Source organism: Ctenopharyngodon idella, chromosome 11, assembly GCF_019924925.1.
Source record: "Ctenopharyngodon idella isolate HZGC_01 chromosome 11, HZGC01, whole genome shotgun sequence".
In the NCBI taxonomy this organism is placed as follows: Eukaryota; Metazoa; Chordata; class Actinopteri; order Cypriniformes; family Xenocyprididae; genus Ctenopharyngodon; species Ctenopharyngodon idella.
The window spans coordinates 1,886,058-1,907,777 of NC_067230.1; the positions used below are offsets into that span (position 1 = coordinate 1,886,058).

General features: G+C 38.1%; 1 protein-coding gene and 2 long non-coding RNA genes across 6 annotated transcripts in view; 1 reads left to right on the forward strand and 2 right to left on the reverse strand.

Moving 5' to 3' along the window:
- Positions 1-10,650, reverse strand: part of homer3b (homer scaffold protein 3b) — a 30,675-nt gene extending 20,025 nt beyond the window's left edge. For 2 of the 3 annotated variants that reach the window (XM_051912971.1, XM_051912970.1), the window contains exons 1-3: positions 10,200-10,646; positions 3,515-3,671; positions 3,245-3,376 (exon numbers count right to left, since the gene is read on the reverse strand). In XM_051912971.1, the coding sequence (XP_051768931.1) occupies positions 3,245-3,376; positions 3,515-3,671; positions 10,200-10,204 (294 nt within the window). In that variant the 5' untranslated portion in view covers positions 10,205-10,646. Of the gene's footprint in view, positions 1-3,244; positions 3,377-3,514; positions 3,672-10,199 lie in introns of all 3 variants that reach the window. The other variant, XM_051912968.1, reaches the window with a different exon arrangement.
- Positions 10,651-10,866: 216 nt separating this feature from the next.
- On the forward strand, positions 10,867-18,205 carry LOC127522739 (uncharacterized). 2 transcript variants are annotated; one of them, XR_007932676.1, is made up of 3 exons: positions 10,867-11,208; positions 17,511-17,614; positions 18,070-18,205. It is a non-coding gene; the product is annotated as an uncharacterized LOC127522739 (long non-coding RNA). The 2 variants fall into 2 exon arrangements; XR_007932675.1 differs by having other exon boundaries at positions 18,053-18,193.
- Positions 17,837-19,001, reverse strand: LOC127522732 (uncharacterized). Its single transcript, XR_007932667.1, has 4 exons — positions 18,890-19,001; positions 18,690-18,764; positions 18,391-18,597; positions 17,837-18,275 (listed from the first exon to the last, which is right to left on the reverse strand). It is a non-coding gene; the product is annotated as an uncharacterized LOC127522732 (long non-coding RNA).
- Between the last annotated feature and the right edge of the window lie 2,719 nt (positions 19,002-21,720).

Genomic DNA, 21,720 nt, shown 5'->3' on the forward strand with positions numbered 1-21,720 from the left:
CAATGCAAAGGAAGACCACTACTGAACGTCTTAGGCAGCTAACGGATGCTATTTTGAAATTAGATATTAGATACAGTCATTCACCATCCGATGAGATACTTAAACAGCGTCTGATGCTTAAGACAGAGTTTGATCTCCTCTTGACATGTCAAGCAGAAAACCTTATACTAAAATCTAGACACGTTTCTTATGAATATGGGGAGAGGGCTGGAAAAATCTTAGCACATCAGCTGCGCCAGAAGACTGCTAATCAGTATATTGGAGATTAGTGATGAACATGGTCAAAAACATAGATCATATGGAGATAAATTAATGTTTTCATCGCTATTACGCTGCCCTTTACACTTCAGAACCACCCAATGATAAATCTGCCCTAGACAAATTCTTTCAAAGTTTGGATATTCCCAGGTTGGATCCAGATCTGGCATCTAGAAAAAGACATTTCGGTAGATGAGATCACAGACACAATTAGAAGTATGCAATGTGGCAAATCACCAGGGCCAGATGGCTTCCCATCTGAGTTCTTTAAAAAATTTTCAGACACACTTGCCCCTCTGCTTCTCACTGTATTTAAAGAATCTTTGTCCTTAAACTCTCTCCCCCCAACTATGCGTGAAGCAATTATTTCTCTTATTTTGAAGAAAGAATCCCTCTCAGTGTAGCTCCTACCGCCCGATCTCCCTCCTAAACTCGATGACAAGATTCTTGCGAAACTACTAGCACGACGTCTTGCCCGCTGTCTCCACTTTTATTTGCCTTTGCAATTGAGCCACTGGCAATAGCCATACGGCAAGACATCTTTATTAAAGGGATTCGTAGGGGGGATGTGGAGTGTAAAATTTCGCTTTATGCGGACGATTTATTATTGTATTTATCAGATCCCTTGCCAGGTCTCTCTAAATTATTGAATATTTTGGAAAGATTCAGCAAGATATCCGGTTACAAAATATACCTTCAAAAAAGTGAGTTAATGCCAATCAATGCAGCAGCTACACGTATTCCTTTCAATTCGATTCCTTTTAAAGTTACCATAAAAAAGATTAAATATTTGGGAATCTGGGCTACACGCAATTACAAGGATCTAAATAAAGCTAATTTTCTGCCCTTGATAGAAGGTCTGAAACAGGAAATCAAACGCTGGGATCTGCTGCCCCTCTCTTTACGTGGAAGAATTAATACTATTAAGATGAATGTATTGCTTAAGTTCCTATATTTATTTAAAAATCTTCCTATTTTTCTAGCTAAATATTTTTTCAACTCCATAGAGAATCTTATGTCAGCATTTATCTGGAACAACAAAAATCCTCAGATTCGTAAAAGTGTATTACAAAAGCCCCGCGCCTTAGGCAGCATGGCACTTCCCAATTTTATGCTTTATTACTGGGTGGCTAATATGAGAGGATTGACTTACTGGATGAGGGACAGTGATAGCCCTTGCGCCCCTAAATGGCTTAGATTGGAGAAAACCTCATGTAAATCTGTTTCCCTATCTTCTTTAATGTGCTCTGAACTTCCAATGCTTAAACCTGATTCTCACTATTCCTCGAATCCTATGGTGATACAATCACTAAAAATTTGGAATCAATTTAGAAAGTGATTTGCTCTCCGTAGTCTCTCTTTATGTGCCCCATTAAGCAATAACTGCATGTTTACTCCTTCAATATTAGATAAAGCCTTTGATGTTTGGGCTAAAAGTGGGGTTTGTACATTTCAAGATCTTTATATAAATAACATTTTTGTATCTTTTGACAAACTGGTTAATAGATTTAAGATTCCTAGGTCCCATTTCTTTAGATACCTGCAAATACGAAATTTTTTGGTTTCACATACTGATTGTTTTCCCTCATATCCTCCCACATCTCTATTAGATTCTATTTTTAAGATAGGACAAGACTTAAAACAAAACATAGGTAAAATTTATAAGCTCCTCAATCAGCACAGCCTGGCAAATTTAGACCATATGAAAAATGAATGGGAGGAAGATTTGAATGAACAAACCCTGTAAACAATTTGCCAGAATATTATTAAACATATCTACTCATCATCTATATGTCAACGTCATGTGGTTATACAATTCAAGGTGGTACACCGACTACATTTGTCAAAGGTTAGGTTATCTAGATTCAGACTATAACTGGATTTGTGATAGGTGTAGACAGGCTCCTGCGTGCCTTATACATATGTTTTGGACATGTCCAGTTTTGTATAATTTTTGGAATTTGATCTTTGATGCTTTTTCAGAAATTATAGAATTGCCAATAGCTCCATCTCCTTTTATTGCTATATTTGGCATCACAGCACAGAATATGCGCCTAAGTGGTTATAACTGTAAAATGTTGGCCTTTTCCACTTTACTTGCCAGAAGATTAATATTGCTTAAATGGAAGGACCGTCGTCCCCCTACTTTTTCTCACTGGATTAAGGACATCATGCAACAACTTAAACTGGAAAAAATAAGATATTCACTTCAAGGGTCTACCCAGAGATTCTATGCAATCTGGCAACCTTTTCTGTCATTTGTTGAAAAACTCAAGTAGGGGATACAGTCCCAAATTTGTATAACTCAGGGTTTTTTTTTGTTTTTGTTTTTTTTTATGTAATTAATACTTTTTGTCTGATGGGTAGTGGGGTGGGTGGAGTTGGGGTTTTGAATATATATTTTGTATTGTATTGTTTTGGTCTTTTCTTTGTTCTTGCATATTATATTATATGCTGTCTATGGACGAGTCATATACCTCTCGGATTTCATCAAAAATATCTTAATTTGTGTTCTGAAGATGAACAAAGGTCTTACTGGTGTGGAACGACATGAGGGTGAGTACTTAATGACAGAATTTTCATTTTTGGGTGAACTAACCCTTTAAAGACACTTAATATAAACTTTGACCCATACCTCTAGCCAAGTTAGCCAGCATAATTCTAATAGATTAATATGCTATCTTTGCTAGCCAATTAACTTGCAAGATTTGGATACCATTAACTAATCTGCTATGTGCCGATTAATACATTATGACATGGCTATCTGGAATATTTAACTCTGATTGGTCAATCACTCACAGCATTTGGGTCAAATATTCCAGGCTAAAGTCATTAAGTTATTGCCTAATTATAACAGGTACTAATTTAAAATCATCCCTCAAATTGCAAAAAGATACAAATAAATTATTAAACTTTACAAAAGCTGCCATTTGTTAACATTAGTTAACTGCATTAGTTAAAATTAACTTCTGCAATATGCATTTACCTGCTGAAGCTGCTGCTCTGTGGCAAACCCAAGGCCATACACTGTGTTCGCCCTGCTGTCCGCCCACTGGCCAAACTTCTGTGACGTTTTGGTGAAAGTCATATTAGGTGTGATGGTGCTGTTGATAATCGCCTGAAGTAGAGCAAATATCAAAAATAACACTGTTTGATTAATAAAATCAAGGTGCAAATAACAAAAATCGCAACTTTTTATTGATAAATTTGCACCAACGACAAAAAAGTTGGACTACCTATAGCCGAGGTCTCTCACCTTAGTGCCCCCAACGCTGATGATGCGATACACGCTCCTGCCAGCATCATAGAAGAAGGAGACTGTGACGGCGTGTTTGCTGGCTGGAATCCAATTTCGTTTAGTGTCTGGGTCAATTTGGAAGACGTGAGCCTTCATGCTGAATAGTGGCTGCTCCCTTTCAGGAAAAAAACAAGACAATATATTCATAACATACTCTGCATTATTTAATTCTAAATTAGGATGCCATCATTATTCTTGGGCTGATGTACAAACCCGATTTCAAAAACGTTGGGACACTGTACAAATTGTGAATAAAAAAGGAATGCAATGATGTGGAAGTTTCAAATTTCAATATTTTATTCAGAATACAACATAGATGACATATCAAATGTTTAAACTGAGAAAATGTATCATTTTAAGGGAAAAATAAGTTGATTTTAAATTTCATGGCATCAATACATCTCAAAAAAGTTGGGACAAGGCCATGTTTACCACTGTGTGGCATCCCCTCTTCTTTTTATAACAGTCTGCAAATGTCTGGGGACTGAGGAGACAAGTTGCTCAAGTTTAGGAATAGGAATGTTGTCCCATTCTTGTCTAATACAGGCTTCTAGTTGCTCAACTGTCTTAGGTCTTCTTTGTCGCATCTTCCTCTTTATGATGCGCCAAATGTTTTCTATGGGTGAAAGATCTGGACTGCAGGCTGGCCATTTCAGTACCCAGATCCTTCTTCTACGCAGCCATGATGTTGTAATTGATGCAGTATGTGGTCTGGCATTGTCATGTTGGAAAATGCAAGGTCTTCCCTGAAAGAGACGACGTCTGGATGGGAGCATATGTTGTTCTAGAACTTGGGTATACCTTTCAGCATTGATGGTGCCTTTCCAGATGTGTAAGCTGCCCATGCCACACGCACTCATGCAACTCCATACCATCGGAGATGCAGGCTTCTGAACTGAGCGCTGATAACAACTTGGGTTGTCCTTGTCCTCTTTAGTCCAGATGACATGGCATCCCAGTTTTCCAAAAAGAACTTCAAATTTTGATTTGTCTGACCACAGAACAGTTTTCCACTTTGCCACAGTCCATTTTAAATGAGCCTTGGCCCAGAGAAAACGCCTGCGCTTCTGGATCATGTCTAGATATGGCTTCTTTTTTGACCTATAGAGTTTTAGCCGGCAACGGTGAATGGCACGGTGGATTGTGTTCACCGACAATGTTTTCTGGAAGTATTCCTGAGCCTATGTTGTGATTTCCATTACAGTAGCATTCCTGTATGTGATGCAGTGCCATCTAAGGGCCCGAAGATCACGAGCATCCAGTATGGTTTTCTGGCCTTGACCCTTACGCACAGAGATTGTTCCAGATTCTCAGAATCTTTGGATGATATTATGCACTGTAGATAATGAGAACTTCAAACTCTTTGCAATTTTTCTCTGAGAAACTCCTTTCTGATATTGCTCCACTATTTTTCGCCGCAGCATTGGGGGAATTGATGATCCTCTGCCCATCTTGACTTCTGAGAGACACTGCCACTCTGAGAGGCTCTTTTTATACCCAATCATGTTGCCAATTGATCTAATAAGTTGCAAATTGGTCCTCCAGCTGTTCCTTATATGTACATTTAACTTTTCCGGCCTCTTATTGCTACCTGTCCCAACTTTTTTGGAATGTGTAGCTCTCATGAAATCCAAAATGAGCCAATATTTGGCATGACATTTCAAAATGTCTCACTTTCAACATTTGATATGTTATCTATATTCTATTGTGAATAAAATATAAGTTTATGAGATTTGTAAATTATTGCATTCCTTTTTTATTCACAATTTGTACAGTGTCCCAACTTTTTTGGAATCGGGTTTGTAGGTCAATATTATTTAAGAAGTGTGATCACAGAAACAGCAGCGCTTGCGATGGGACTGAGAAGCACCTAATGCAAGGTCAAGTGTGGGACATCAAAGCCAGATCTGATTATGAAGGGGCACAGCCATGCAAACAGGCTGAGAAAGGCCCTACCAGAACTGTCTGACACATCACCACATCCTCTTTTTGTCAAATCAACAGGAGATGATTATGGATGGATTAATCAAAGATATATTTCCGACCCGTGAGAATGGCTCAGACTGCAGGCTGTTCAACACAGACAGCAAAGGAACACGAAGTATGGAGTGACATGGAATAGTGGATAAAACTCGAATCTGCTAACCAGATGGTTGCTGGTTTGAGCTCTGCAAGGAGCTCAGCATTATGCCCTTGAGAACATCAATAGAAGCATCTCCTAAAAGACTACTTACTACAATATGTAATCTAGATATGTAATCCAGAGTAATCCAGCAATTTTTACGTTACACCCTGTCGAAACCAAACGCATTATGATAAAAGCAAAAACTATTCAAAAGTTTGGGGTTGTTCATATCTTTTTTCATGTTTCTATACGAAGTCTCTTATGCTGCATTGATGACTGCATTTATAACAAATATAATAAAACAGTTATTTTAAATTGTAATAGTATTTCACAATATAACTGTTTTCTATTTAAATATATTTAAAAATGTCATGCATTCCTGTGATGGCAAAGCTGAATTCTCAGCATCATTACTTCAGTATTAAAGGGGGGGTCTAATGCTATTTCATGTATTCTGACTTATTTACACTGTTAAAGAGTTGGATTCTCATGCTAAACATGGCCTAAGTTTCAAAACACGAGTTGGACGTATGATGGAGTATTTCTGTGCCAAAAATACTCTTTCAAATCCTCATAAACTTTGCAGTATGTGCCTGTGTGACATCAGAAAGGTCGGAATTCCTTGTACGGGCACTCCCGGAAGAGCGCGTGTGCACACATCGACCAGAGCGAGAGAGCAAGAGCACGCCCATCAACGTGTGTTTGGCTTTACGGAAGTCGTCGGCAGCGCTGCACAGATCACAGGACTTCATGAAATCAACAATGTCACCAAAGTGACATTGTGAGGGAAAGATAACCTTGCTTCCCAAAGAACCTAGCGTTAAGTGAAGCTGAGAGTTTTGTGCTCACGCATTACTTTGATGCGCTCTGGATATTTGTTATTAAAATAACCATAGAAACTGATAGTTGCAATCACTTTTTTATTGGTTAAAATGAATGGAGAATATCTCGTGTTTTTCTGTGGCTGCTCGAGCCCTCAGGATCGGCGCTTATGGTTTCATAAACAAGGCCCAGTTCTACGCTGGATTTACAGATCGTTTGAAACTGAAAGATGGAGCGGTCACAGCGGTAATGATCCCGATCATGAGGTGGTGAGTAAAACTGCTTCAAATGTCTGCTTTGTTGACAATAGGCGCCTAAGTGCATATAATGTAAACAACACGAACGTAGTAAATTCATAAATTCATTATTCACTATACGCTATATTCATTATAGTGATTCAAAAGTTATCCAGGGATAATGCGATGATGTATTGTGTGTGTTTAAATACAGTTGTTTAGCTGACCATTGATAGCTACGCAAAAGCTGCGCGTACTCGTCACTCTTTAACTCCACTCACACGACACGCCTCCAGGCGCTCGGCTGTTTTCGGAAAGACTCGGTACAGCGTATGTATCTTTTATAAATATGATAAAACTAAAGACTTTTTTGAGTAATGAAGGATGCACTACTACTCTATAGGTACTCAAGATTAACATGAGATTGGCAGAAACTGTGTGTGATACCACCCCTTTAAGTGTCACATGATCATTAAGAAATCATTCTAATATGCTGATTTGGTGCTCAAGAAACATTTCTTATTATTATCAATGTTGAAAACAGTCGTGCTGCTTAATATTTTGTGGAAACTGAGATACATCTTTTTCTGTAAATTTTGATTCATTTAATGTGCCCTTCCTAAATAAAAGTACTGATTTAACGAAAAAAAGAAAATCTTACTGACCCCAAACTTTTAAACTGTAGTGTATCTCCACATTGTAAATCACACACAACGAGCTTTTTTTTTTTTTTTTTGAGGGCTTGGTTTCCGAAATCCGTAAGAACACAATTCATAAGACCTGAAACATATGCAAGTATGTGAACTCAAACACCACTAATTATGCATATTCGGTTTAACATGCTATTCATAAGATTTGAAACATTCTACACAAGTGCATGAGAACAAATTTTCTAGCTATGCAAGCTCAATTTCTCAATGTTGCTTTCCGAAATGTGTCAAAATGCAACTCAAAAGACAAAAGTACATGCTGCATTCTTACCATCATCAGAAGGGCATGTGAAAAAATCTTTAAAGGGGTGGTTCACCAAATTCTATCACGATTTATTTACCTTCATGAGGTTCCAAACCTCCAAATCTCTTGTGGAATACAAATACAGATATTTTGAAGAACTGTTTTTGTCTGTACAATAAAAGTCAATGGGGTCCAAACAACATTGGACCCCACTGACTTTCACTATATGGACGAAAAAAAATAAACAATATCTTCTTTTGTGTTTTGCAGAAGAAAGTGAACTATCCCTTTAAAACCACTAGATTCACATCACTCTCTTATGTGCCCTCTTGACCCTCTCCCTGCCAGCCAGAATTCCACTGCCAGAAAGTAATGGTCTGATGCTAATGGCAAATCAGTGAGTAATCTCTCATCGAATTTTACCCATCAGTCCAGTGAGGAGATCAGATTCATATCAGGCTTCGCTCTGGCACATCAGCCCTTTCCACACAATGCTGAAGGTCACACCTGTGTCATCAGTGTTGTGGCTCCATAGCAAATTCTGGGTCCATCAATCTTTCCTGAATTAAACCTCCAGAGGCCAAAGTGACATTTTGGTAATGCTTAATCACTCTGGCATTCTGGGAAGGTTATCTAGGACAGAACACCTCCAGAAAAGGCAGTGCAGGTGCTCCATGCAGAAACTGTTTATCAAGCACTTCTGTTGCACAGTATGATATATAAAAAAGGTCTCCACTCCAACTTCTACAGTAATTTCACACCACAGCCAAGGCCTTCATTCAGAGACTGAGCCTCCTGGATTGTTCCCAAGACTCCATAGCATCTCTTTACACCTCTAAGATCAAATAAGATCAAAGACCGGATCAAATCCTACAAATACTGAAACCAGTAACAGCAGAACACACAATAAACAGGATGGAAAGAGACAAGTCTTTCTATTAAGGAGAAGTCACCTGCTGGGTAATACCACACTGTTCTAAAATTTCACATCTGATTTATAAGATCCTCTGACCCAATTACCAGGAAATCTCCAATAGCAGCAAATGTATTTACAGAGTGCCATTTGAGCCCATCTGAGAACAGCCAATTTTTCCTCGCCTGCACAGAAAAGGAGTATTTGAATCCATGTCAATAAAGCCAGCCTGTCATGCACCTTCAAACAGACATGTTTAAACAGTGTACTTGTGTGAAACGAATACACTATGATGCTTTCATGAGCTCTTTATATATCATAGCATCTTTACCTATGAGGTCAAACAAGATTGCATTGCCAGACATCAACAAGATGTTGGGAAAGACAAGCAAACAATTGATCAATTTTATTTGAGCAATTGATCAAATTTAAATTGACGCACACAACAAGCTCAACCATATCTACGTTATTGTAGGAAAAATTATCAAACACATATTTCTCATTAATTTATGTGAAATATATATTTCATCAATAACTACAAATCAATATTTTGTTAATGTGGATGTAATGATTGAAGACGTCATCACAAGAACTGAAAAATTCAGTTATGACATTCTGATTAAAAACATGGTTTCTTTTTTATATAAAAAAACTGAAACATATACATTAATTGTTCACAATAAGATTATTTAGATGCATTTAGAAAATAGACAGGAAGAATTTCCATTTCACATCGACATAAAACAATTCACATACATTTTTATGATTAGTTGACCATCAACAATTTCTGAACACCTCATTTTTCATATATTTCTAAAGATTTTTTGTTTGTTTGTTTTGTAACCATATTCATGAATAGTGACAAATAATCTGGCTTCAGGCTTTCAAGGTTATTCTTTATAGTCATGCAAAAAGGTTAACATACATAAAAAGGAGAAGATACTTCTGGCGTACTAGTTTAATTGAGTGCAAACCTCATAAGAAAACAGTAAAATCTGGAGATGACGACATTTACAATGTCACATGCATAAATTTAGTCAGACAACAGCTTATCTGTGCATGTAATGTGTGTATATATATATATATATATATATATATATATATATATAGAGAGAGAGAGAGAGAGAGATAGATATATACACATATACACACACACACACACACATATTTATACATATATTACAAACATTCTGATGGAAAATTAGAGAAAATCTACCCATAAAACAGAGCTGAGAGACTGCATCTCAAAATCCAGTGAGCTGCCTAACTAGTAGACAGCATTTTGGGGAATTGCAGGCAAGTGCATCATTTCTAGGCATGACTTTGAGCATTTTTCAGCAAACTCGGAACGCGTCTTATGATGTCTAGTTAGACAGCGCAGTATATTTTGAAACGGCCGGAATGTGAGCTCGCGCTCGCCCTTTTCCAAACTTACGCCGTCCAAAATACTGATCCAAACTAAAGTTACACAGAATTTACAACTGTCACACATCGTTAAGTGTCAGTGTCTAAATGTTTAAAAAGATGTAACTTGCGCTGTTCAAGACCAATCGTCGTCGCTTTTCTGAAATTTGTAGTAAAAACAGAACTTACCCCATTTCTACAGAAGTAAATCAGTGAATTTCGATCTCTCCAGCTTTCTTTCCCAAAGGATCCACGGAGGGTCGGTTTCAGTCCAGTCTGTCCTGTTTATATGGCGACAACCAGACAGCAATGTAAGTGTCAAAACAGTTGTTGTGCTTTGTTTGCTCCGTTATGGAGTGTTTTATGGAAATGGTGCTCTCCTTTGTCTAGTGTCTCTGTTGGCTCTCGGTTTCTTGTCCTCATAATCCTATTAGTTTTTCTCCATTGGCCTCGCTATTTCCACACTGTTGAAAAGCACGAAGTAAGCGTGCACTTCTGATGCTACGTTTCGTAGAGTCCTCATGGTCAAATTTCTCAAGTAATCTGCACCCCCTGAATACTACGTTCACTCACATTGACCTACCCCACTCCTTCATGCTAATGAAATCTGTTGCCCCCTACTGGCCACGGGTCGCAGGAGATAATGGACAGATTGGGCTGCTACTGTAGATCTTGTCCACAAAACAATCAAATTTTCACGGACTCCATCTTTCCATGACAGAAACAAATCTAATCTAATCTATCTATCTATCTATCTATCTATCTATCTATCTATCTATCTATCTATCTTCTAGTCTCTTGAACTGTAACATTGGTTAAATTATTAAAATGATCATTTAGTAAATTTAATGTTTTGAACTTACACTCAGAGACAGTGGTGGCTAATGTCAAGTTATAAGATATATAGTATACAATAACTCTAGTAACTTATATGTTTGTGAAAATGATGATTACCATGGTAACTCTTTAAGAGTTGTCATTCTACTACTAACGTGAAGGCTTGCTCTTATGCTAATTTTTTATGTTTTATTTCACACTTGTACCTGTAAGTGACTTGGTTCTTTTCTAATCTTTATAGATTCTGAGGAGGTGGAGATCTTCATTTGTGTTTTGTTCCTGTATATCCTGAACAGTAATCTGAAGTCATGGAGTAGAGACAGAGGCAGCAGGCAGCCACAACACAGAATTGGAAACAAAGGTACTTTTGTGAAGACAGAGGGCAGCAGCACTTCACTTGTGTATCTGGATGCTGTTCTAACTAAACACTGCTCAATTCTGATAGATTCAAACATTTTATATTCAGTCACCAACACGGTTGTCTCTCTCAAATAATTGATACAGATAATACAAAATAAAATAATTTACAAAAACAATATACAGTTTGAATATTAAACAATAATTAAGTAATATTTAATACAATACAATACAAAAAAAAAAAAAAAAAAAAATTAGTTTTTATGTGATTTTCCACTTACACCGATCAGGCATAACATTATGACCACCTTCCTAATATTGTGTTGGTCCCCCTTTTGCTGCCAAAACTGCCCTGACCCGTCAAGGCATGGACTCCACTAGACCCCTCAAGGTGTGCTGTGGTATCTGGCACCAAGATGTTAGCAGCAGATCCTTTAAGTCCTGTAAGTTGCGAGGTGGGGCCTCTATGAATCGGACTTGTTTGTTCAGCACATCACACAGATGCTTAATTGGATTGAGATCTGGGGAATATGGAGGCTAAGCTAGTATGTGTCAAAGTAACATCCACATGGATGGCAGGACCCAAGGTTTCCCAGCAGAACATTGTCCATCACACTGCCTCCGCCGGCTTGCCTTCTTCCCATAGTGCATCCTGGTGCCATGTGTTCCCCAGGTAAGCGATGCATCTGGCCATCCACGTGATGTAAAAGAAAACGTGATTAATCAGACCAGGCCACCTTCTTCCATTGCTCCGTGGTGGTGGACAGGGGTCAGCATGGGCACCCACACTGGTCTGCAGCTATGCAGCCCCATACGCAACAAACTGCGATGCACTGTGTATTCTGACAACTTTCTATTAGAACCAGGATTAACTTCTTGAGCAATTTGAGCTACAGTAGCTCGTCTGTTGGATCGGACCACACAGGCCAGCCTTCGCTCCCCACGTGCATCACTGAGCCTTGGCTGAACATGACCCTGTCGCTGGTTCACCACTGTTCTTTCCTTGGACCACTTTTGATAGATACTGACCACTGCAGACCGGGAACACCCCACAAGAGCTGCAGTTTTGGACATGCTCTGACCCAGTCATCTAGCCATAAAAATTTGGCCCTTGTCAAACTCACTCAAATCCTTACGCTTGCCCATTTTTCCTGCTTCTAACACATCAACTTTGAGGACAAAATGTTCACTTGCTGCCTAATATATCCCACCCACTAACAGGTGCTGTGATGAAGAGATAATCAGTGTTATTCACTTCACCTGTCAGTGGTCATAATGTTATGCCTGATCGGTGTATTTAGGGTATGTAGTTGAATAAGTGCTGTTAAACACCTGATAACAGATTAAAATTTCAGTAAATATTTATCCCTAAAAAAATTATATTTGTGAATTAAATATACAAGAATTGGTCTTCAGTATTATCTGATACTTAAAAATGACAAAAAAAGTTCACTCATACTCAACTTCTTAAACCATGTAAGTAGATTTCATACCAGTTTATCTTGGTTTTACAGTAGCAATATTAACTGTAGTTACTATGGTTGGTATGGGGAAACCCAAGACTCGGTTTGTGATGTATGTTTATGAAAATGCTGTAAAAACTCCAGTGTCTTTTCAGACAGATTGAATTGCTCTCCCTAGTGGACAAGAGTGTAAAGGTATCAAACATATCAAATCTGATTTCACATTAATTATGCATACACACTACTACACACACATATTGTCAGGATTATGTTCAGTTTTGTCATTCTAAGGCCTACTAGATGATTTTCAAATCTTAAAGGGTTAGTTCACCCAAAAATGAAAATAATGTCATTTATTACTCACTCTCATGCCGTTCCACACCCGTAAGACCTTAGTTAATCTTCAGAACGCAAATTAAGATATTTTTGTTGAAATCCGATGGCTCAGTGAGGCCTGCATAGCCAGCAATGACATTTCCTCTCTCAAGATCCATTAATGTACTAAAAACATATTTAAATCAGTTCATGTGAGTACATTGGTTCAATATTAAAATTATAAAGCGACGAGAATATTTTTGATGCACCAAAAAAACTAAATAACGACTTGTATAGTGATGGCCGATTTCAAAACACTGCTTCAGGAAGCTTCGGAGCGTTATGAATCAGCGTTATGAATCATGATTCGGAGCGCATGTCAAACCAGCAAACTGCGGAAATCACGTGACTTTGGCGCTCCGAAATGCTGATTCAACACAAAAGATTCATAACGCTCCGAAGCTTCATGAAGCAGTGTTTTGAAATCGGCCATCACTATATAAGTCGTTATTTTGTTTTTTTGGCGCACCAAAAATATTCTCGTCGCTTTATAATATTAATATTGAACCAATGTACTCACATGAACTGATTTAAATATGTTTTTAGTACATTAATGGATCTTGAGAGAGGAAATGTCATTGCTGGCTACGCAGGCCTCACTGAGCCATCGGATTTCAACAAAAATATCTTAATTTGCGTTCCGAAGATTAATGAAGGTCTTACAAGTGTGGAACGGCATGAGGGTGAGTAATAAATTACATTATTTTCATTTTTGGGTGAACTAACCCTTTAACCGATTTTAAAACTGTGGGAAACCACAGACATAATGACAGTTTCAACCGATTTTTAGCATTATAATCCTCTGAATGCACACACTAGATTATTCGACCAAACTGCAAGACCACACACCTGTTGATTGCAGGAACAATTTCACAGTGAGACAAGATCTCACGGAGACTCATGAGATCAAACGTGACTTGAGAAGAAAAAACAAATGGAGGACAATCAACATTGTCAGCTGGCTCTCCTAAGAGAGCGTTCTGTTTTACAAAAAACAAAGTAGAAAAGAAATAATATGAGTGATCTTCTTTCTCAATACTCCATTTTCGTGGCATGTTTATGGCTGCCAAGTTTCAGCTAAATACGTCCGGTAGGTGATGCTTGCTCACTCTCATTGGCTATCACGGGTATCACGTCAGGGGAGCCCGATCAAGAGTCGTAAATATTAAAAATGTTTGATATTTACATTTTGAGATCGGGGACGCTCCATCTCAATCGAGAGCAGTTAAATAATCGTAATGACATCACTCAATAGAGGATTTTTTTGGACAAAAAATCATTTGCGACAAGCCTCGAATCGGTCCACGCACCCCTGATCGTTCGGGGGTGCAAATTGGGCTTAAAATCTTCAAGTGTGTGGCCAGCCTAAGATTGATGACCCAGTTTCCTAGTGTGTTTCAAATTGTTTCTTTGATTAATATATTCCATTCACCTGGTGTCCCATTAATTATCTTATTAGTTCCTCTTCGTATTTATGCTTCCTGTTTGGTTCTGTTCTCGGTCTGGTGATGTCTATGTAAAGCGGATACGTTTGCCTGCTCTCCTTGTGTTTCTCTTATGTGGATATATTAAAAGACTTTTTTGTGTTATAATCTCCTTCTTCGTGAGCTCTTTATAGCAGCCACACGTGACATATATGTTTGTTTCTCTATATTACATAGTCACATTACATGTAGACTTCCATTGATTTTATAACAGGTTAAGGATATTTTCTGTCACCTAACCCAACCCCTACACTTACCCATCACAGAAACGTGTGCAAAACACTAGATATAAATAATAACATGTTTTGACTGATTTTTAAGCCTTTTTAAATAGTGAAGAACAATGAAATGTCCTCATTAGTTGGTTGTCATAATATTTCACTATATAAGTGAGGACCTTTGGCCCTCACAACTAAAGCTAAACCTGTACACACACACACAACATTCCATAGGCGTGACATGTAATCTACCCTTCAAAGAAAACTTTCTGCATTTTTACATTTTTAATACAAATTTGTTTAGTTTGTTTATTTAGCGATTTGAATTAGAAGGACACTGGCATGTCCTCATAATGTAGGGGGTGTGGCCTAAAACCTGAATACACAATACAATATAAGGACTTTGGGTCCTCATATTGCACACCTTCCAGCCAATCAGAATCGAGTATTCAGACAGACCATGGTCTAAATACATGTATACACCAATGAGCCAAAACATTATGACCACCTGCCTAATATGCTGTTGGTCCAAATATACTGCCAAGGCATGGACTCTACAAGAGCCCTGAAGGTGTCCTGTGGTATCTGGCACCAAGATGTTAACAGCAAATCCTTCAAGTCCTGTAGGTTGCGAGGTGGAGCCACCGTGGCTCGAACATGTTGGTCCAGCACATCCCACAGATGCTCAGTTGGATTGAGAACAATGTGTGCAGTGTGGCAGGGTGCATTTTTCTGCTGAAAGAGGCTACGTCCACCAGGGAACTCCACTGTCATGAAGGGGTGTACCTGGTCTGCAACAATGTTTAGGTAGGTAACATCTGTCAAATTTACATCCACATGAATGGCCAGACCCAGGGTTTCCCAGAAGAACATTGCCCAGATCATCACACTCCCTCCATCGGCTTGTCATCGTCCCAGAGTGCATCCTGGTGCCATCACTTCCCCAGGTAAATGGTGCACACGTACACAGGCGTCCACGTGATGTAAAAGAAAACGGGACTCATCAGACTAGGTGACCTTTTTCCACTGCTCCAAGGTCCAGTTCCGACAATCGCATGCCCATTGTAGGCATTTTGGATGGTGGACAGGGATCATCATAGGCACTCTGATTGGTCTGCAGCTACGCAGCCCCATACGCAGCAGAATGCGATGCACCATGTGTGGTAACACATTCATCCCATAACCATCATTAAAATTTGGTGTGTCTTGTGCCACAGTAGACTTTCTGTTGGCTCGGACCAGATATGATAGCCTTCGTTGCCCTCGTGCATCGATAAGCCTTGGCCACTCAACACTCTGTCACCCGTTTGTGGTTTGTCCCTCCTGAGACCACTGCTGAAGCCTTGGTGTTTCAGAATACTCTGACCCAGTGGCCTTGCCATAACAATTTGGCCCTTGTCAAATTCGCTCAGATCTTTGTTTCTCCCTATTTCTCCTGCATCCAACATGTTGGTTGGAACTGATTGTTTGCTTACCATCTAATCTACCCAGACCTTAAGACTGTAGCTGTGCCCCAATTCAGGGGCTGTGCACTTCGGAGTGCATGAAAGAGGTGAGGCTTTGGAATGGAAGGTTGCCAGGTCTGCGCAACAAAACCATCCTAAAAGTAGCGTAATCACAGCACAAGTGTAAAAGTATCCCAATCCCAGACATGGCAACAATGAGCCGAGCGTTGTTACATGGCTAGCGGCTGTGTGACAGCTGACAGTTGACGTTTCTGTGTGCATTTTAAAGTTTTCACTGCCGGTGACGACGGGACACTGGACTATACGAACAGGTAAATTATGTATGGTTAAACTATGTAATGTTAGTTTTATATCGTTAGCAACTATTAGTTAACCTTGTTTGTTTTTTATGTTAAATGAAATGTTAACTGTGTCAGTTGTTTTAACTAAAAGAAACTTGCACTGACATATCTTAAAATATACCTGCTGAGCATGACTATTTGTAACAAGCAAGAATTTTAAAGCTACGATGACCAAGACAAAATTTGAATGGACCATAGATCTGTTTTGTATGTTCAAATATTTTATGGTTTGATTTGAGTTTGAGAGTTAATTTCTTTTATTCTTTCCCCTTTCTGAAAATATCTGTTACATGGCAGCCGTCGATTGAGTCAGCCCTGCAAACCTGTTGGTAGATACGCAGTGGACAGTGGAAATATGCACTTGTCCCAGTTTATGTCCCACCGGCAGAGAGGCCTTACCAGGGTCTCTGAAGCCCATCCAGGTCCAGCAACTCCACCAGGGTCTCCCTGCTCAGCCGAATGAAAGTGTACACAAATATGTTTTGTTCTGTTTTATGTACTGTTAATTGAAAATGTTTTTTTGATGTTAAACCTAAGTTTTGTTGTAAATAGTTGTAAAAGGTACTTTAAGTAATGTAGCTATAGAACAATGTATTTTAATGTAAAAACATTTAATTTACATGATGAAAAAATGATTGTATATGTTGTATATGTATAATGTTTCATGTAAAATTATAAGCTGCATAAAAGAAATAAACAATGAACAGAACAATTCTCTTTTATTTACACATGTGAACATACTTAAAAAAAAATTAACAGAAATTACTCTGGCTCATTTACAAATAAATTACATTACAAATATAATGTATACAACTTATGCATTTCATTTTTAACTTACATCACAAAAATAAGCTGTACAGAAATTAGGCTATTTTATTGACAATGTGACATTTAAATAATATTTATATGGACACATTTTAATGTTACCATTGTCATTATTATTGTTTATTGTTACCTAGTTCGGTTTTCTTCAGTGTTATCAATGTCTGAAGCCAAAGAAGATATCAGCAGCTGCTTGAAGATCTCGCCTTTGGAGAAGACTGATTTTATACTCAAAAAAAATGTAAGTATAACTACTTAAAATTAAGATTACCCCAGAATGAACTGCTTTGCTAGCCCACCCCAACACTTACACACAATGATATTGATAAATGCTGACCAATACTTCATTATATTACTTTTCATTTTACTTCTTTAGTAAAACAAGCAAAACGTAATGTTTTGTCATATGACATAGCTATGCCTGAATACACACTAGACAAATACAGCTGATGTGAATACATCTCAATTTATAGTCAATTCATGCATTAATTCATTGCTTAATAAAATATATAAATTTACTGATAATAATAGCATAGTTAATAAAAAAGTAAAAGAATTAATAAAAGTAATAATGACAATAAATAAACGCATATACAAGTCAACAACATGAAACAAAGCTTTATTCAAATTTATTGATCTAACAATCACGCATTTACAATCCTACTGCCATCTCACACAGCTGTGCCCATTCTGCAGCTTTATTCTGATGAACACCTTCATCCATCATGTCCCTCACTGCTGCTCTTCTCAATGGGGACATCATTGATCCAGAGGATGAGGAAGATGATGATGATGGACCCCTGAACCCCACAACCTTGAAGCAAGAGTGGGAGAAGGTGTGCAGGACAATCTGGCTGCTGCTGTGTCTGCTGCAAACATTCATGTGCTCTCCATCAGCATGACTAAATAAACAGATTAAAACATTTTACAATTCATTAATGTCAGCATTCTGTTTCTTGCCGTATTTCAATTAATATTTTTACAATTACTTGCTAATTTTTGTCATAGATTCATTACTTTTGTGGTGTGGTAGGCTAAACCACTGAGCTGGTCAGCAGAAGGTTGCTGGTTCAATCTCTGCAGCATCACCTCCAGTGTGTCCTTGATCAAGTCACTTGGAAGGAGGAGTGATGGAGGGTCTCATCCATGGCTCTACACCATTTCCAGGATCTGCTGTGGCTCTCCATCCTCAGTGCTCACACCAGTCTAAGGACATTTCACATCCTACAATAATGCACAAATATAATACAAAAGCAGTCATCTTAACAGCACAGTGTCATTTGATTTCTGTATTAGAAGTAACAAAATGATCTTACTTTATATTTTTGTTTCAGGTTTTCCTTTTTTGCTGCAGTCACCTTGTCTTGTAGGTCCTGCTTCACCACAAAGCTCTGCAGCAAATGCACAGAAATCAAGATTCAGAAAAGTGCTGTGATAACTCTGTTTAAATTACAATAATTAAAATAAACTAGACTTTAGATTTAAATAGACTTATTCATTTTTGTAGTATCCTCACTCAAAGCCTTTGATGGCAGCATTCCTTCATCACCGGATAAACACACGTGTGATCATCTGTCCCTGTAACATCCAGACAAGATTCAAGTTTCCTCTGAGATTTATGTGCTCAATACTACATTTACATGTTGATGATGTGTTAACTCTCTTTTTATCCAATACAAATGTTCCTTAATTTACCAACAGTACTAATGGACAAATAAAATAGATTAAACTTATGTTTATTTTATGTAGATTTATTTATTTACGTTATTTTCATTCATGTAATGTAAGCAGTGTTGACAACAGTGAATTCTACATAATAGCACACATACATCACTCATACATAATCCATCACTCATAAGCCATAATACTTAAAGAAGATGTTCCTGTCAGATGTTAAATGAACATTTAATAAGCACCTTTAAGATGTGGTTTAGAATATGTAAATCCACTTCGGAGAATTAAGTTATGTGTGTTTACTAGAGCTCCCCTGTTATCATAATAAATCGTGTTTTTACTGTAAAATCACAACTATAGTGTCTAGCATCTTTACACATTCAGCGGTTTACTCTACAGTAGTTCAACAAATGCTATTTTATTACAAGGAACCGTGTTTTTAGTTTTCAATACTCACATTTGAAAGCATCCGCGCCGCTTTTCTCCTCCGTGTTCAATTATGACGTATCCTCTCCTGTGGCCTTCTGGGATAGAAAAGTATCGCTCGAGGAACACTTCAGAATCTGGGCGGAAGCAGTAGGCCATCCAGGAACTTCTCGACTACTCATTTATGATTACTGAGGTTTCTGACATACTTAATTGCTCGCCTACTGCTTTTTCCCTATTATACAGGTGCTGGTCATATAATTAGAATATCGTGAAAAAGTTCATTTTTTTATTGTAAATTATTTTAAAAAATGAAACTTTCATATATTCTAGATTCCCTACATGTAAAGTAAAACATTTCAAAAGTTTTTTTTTTTAATTTGTTGATTAGAGCGTACAGCTAATGAAAGTCCAAAATCCAGTATCTCAAAATATTAGAATATTTACATTTGAGTTTCATTAAATGACCATCCCTACAGTATAAATTCCGGGTATCTTTTGTTCTTTGAAACCACACTAATGGGGAAGACTGCTGACTTGGCAATGGTCCAGGAGACAATCATTGACACCCTCCACAAAGAGAGTAAGTCACAGAAGGTCATTACTGAATGGGGTGACTGTTTACAGAGTGATGTATCAAAGCATATTAAATGCAAAGTTGACTGGAAGGAAGAAATTGGGTAGGCAAAGGTGCACAAGCAACAGGGATGACCGCAAGCTTGAGAATACTGTCAAGTAAAGCCGATTCAAACACTTGGGAGAGCTTCACAATGAGTAGAATGAAGCCGGAGTCAGCGCATCAAGAGTCACCACACTCAGACATCTTCAGGAAAAGGACTACCAAGCCACTTCTGAACCAGAGACAACGTCAGAAGCATCTTACCTGGGCTAAGGAGAAAAAGAACTAGACAGTGAACAGTGGTCGAAAGTCCTCTTTTCAGATAAAAGTAAATTTTGCATTTCATGTTGAAATCATGGTCCCAGAGTCTGAAGGAAGACTGGAGAGGCACAGAATCCAAGCTGCTTGAAGTCTAGTGTGAAGTTTCTGAAGTCAATAATGATTTGGGGGGGCCGTGACGTCTGCTGGTATTGGTCCATTGTGTTTTATCAAGTGCAAAGTCAATGCAGCCATCTTCCAGGAGATTTTGGAGCACTTTATGCTTCCATCTGCTGACAAGCTTTATGGAGATGCTGATTTCCTTTTCCAGCAGGACTTTAGCACCTGCCCACAGTGCAAAAACCACTTCCAAGTGGTTTGCTGACCATGATATTACTGTGCTTTATTGGCCAGCCAATATGCCTGACCTGAATCTATGGGATATTTTCAAGAGAAAGATGAGAAACAGTCCATCCAACAATATACAGATGATCTGAAGGCTCAATAGTGCCTCAGCAGTGCCACAGGCTGATCACTTCCATGCCACACTTCACTGATGCAGTAATTTGTGCTAGGAGCAAGTCATTTGCTGTAATATGTCCTGCCGATCAAATATTGAGTGCACAAAAGAACATACTTTAAAGAACTTGAACTTTTCTGTTTTGCAAATCCATTTTTTGATTGATCTTAGGAAATATTCTAATATTTTGAAATACTGGATTTTGGACTTTCATGAGCTGTACGCTCTAATCATCAAAATTAAAAAAAAAAAAAACTTTTGAAATGTTTTACTTTACATGTAGGGAATCTAGAATATATGAAAGTTTCATTTTTAAAAATAATTTATAATAAAAAAATGAACTTTTTGATGATATTCTAATTATATGACCAGCACCTGTATAGTAGAGAAGTAGGCGGTTTCGGACGCACTTTAAGTAGACGCACGTCCGCATCTCGCGAGAATTAATACGTCACCCAGGTAATTTTCGCCTACTCTTTTTGCTTCGGACATACTTATTCGCTCGCCTACTGCTTTTCCCCTACTAAATAGTAGAGAAGTAGGCGGTTTCGGACGCAGCCAGCTTGTATGTGGCCTTGTTAGGAGATAATCAGTGATATTCGCTTCACCTGTGACTGGTCATGATGTTTTGGCTCATCAGTTTATATATAATGTTTATTTATAACGTAATTTATTCCTGTTAAGGCAAAGCTGGTTTTTCAGCAGCCATTACTCCAGTTTTCAGTGTCGCATGATCCTTCATAAATCATTTTAATATTCATATTTTGGTAAACAAGAAACATTTTTTTTATTACCATTGTTGAAAACCATATCCCCCTGTAGCCCAAGACTGGTTGCCCACTGAAGCCCA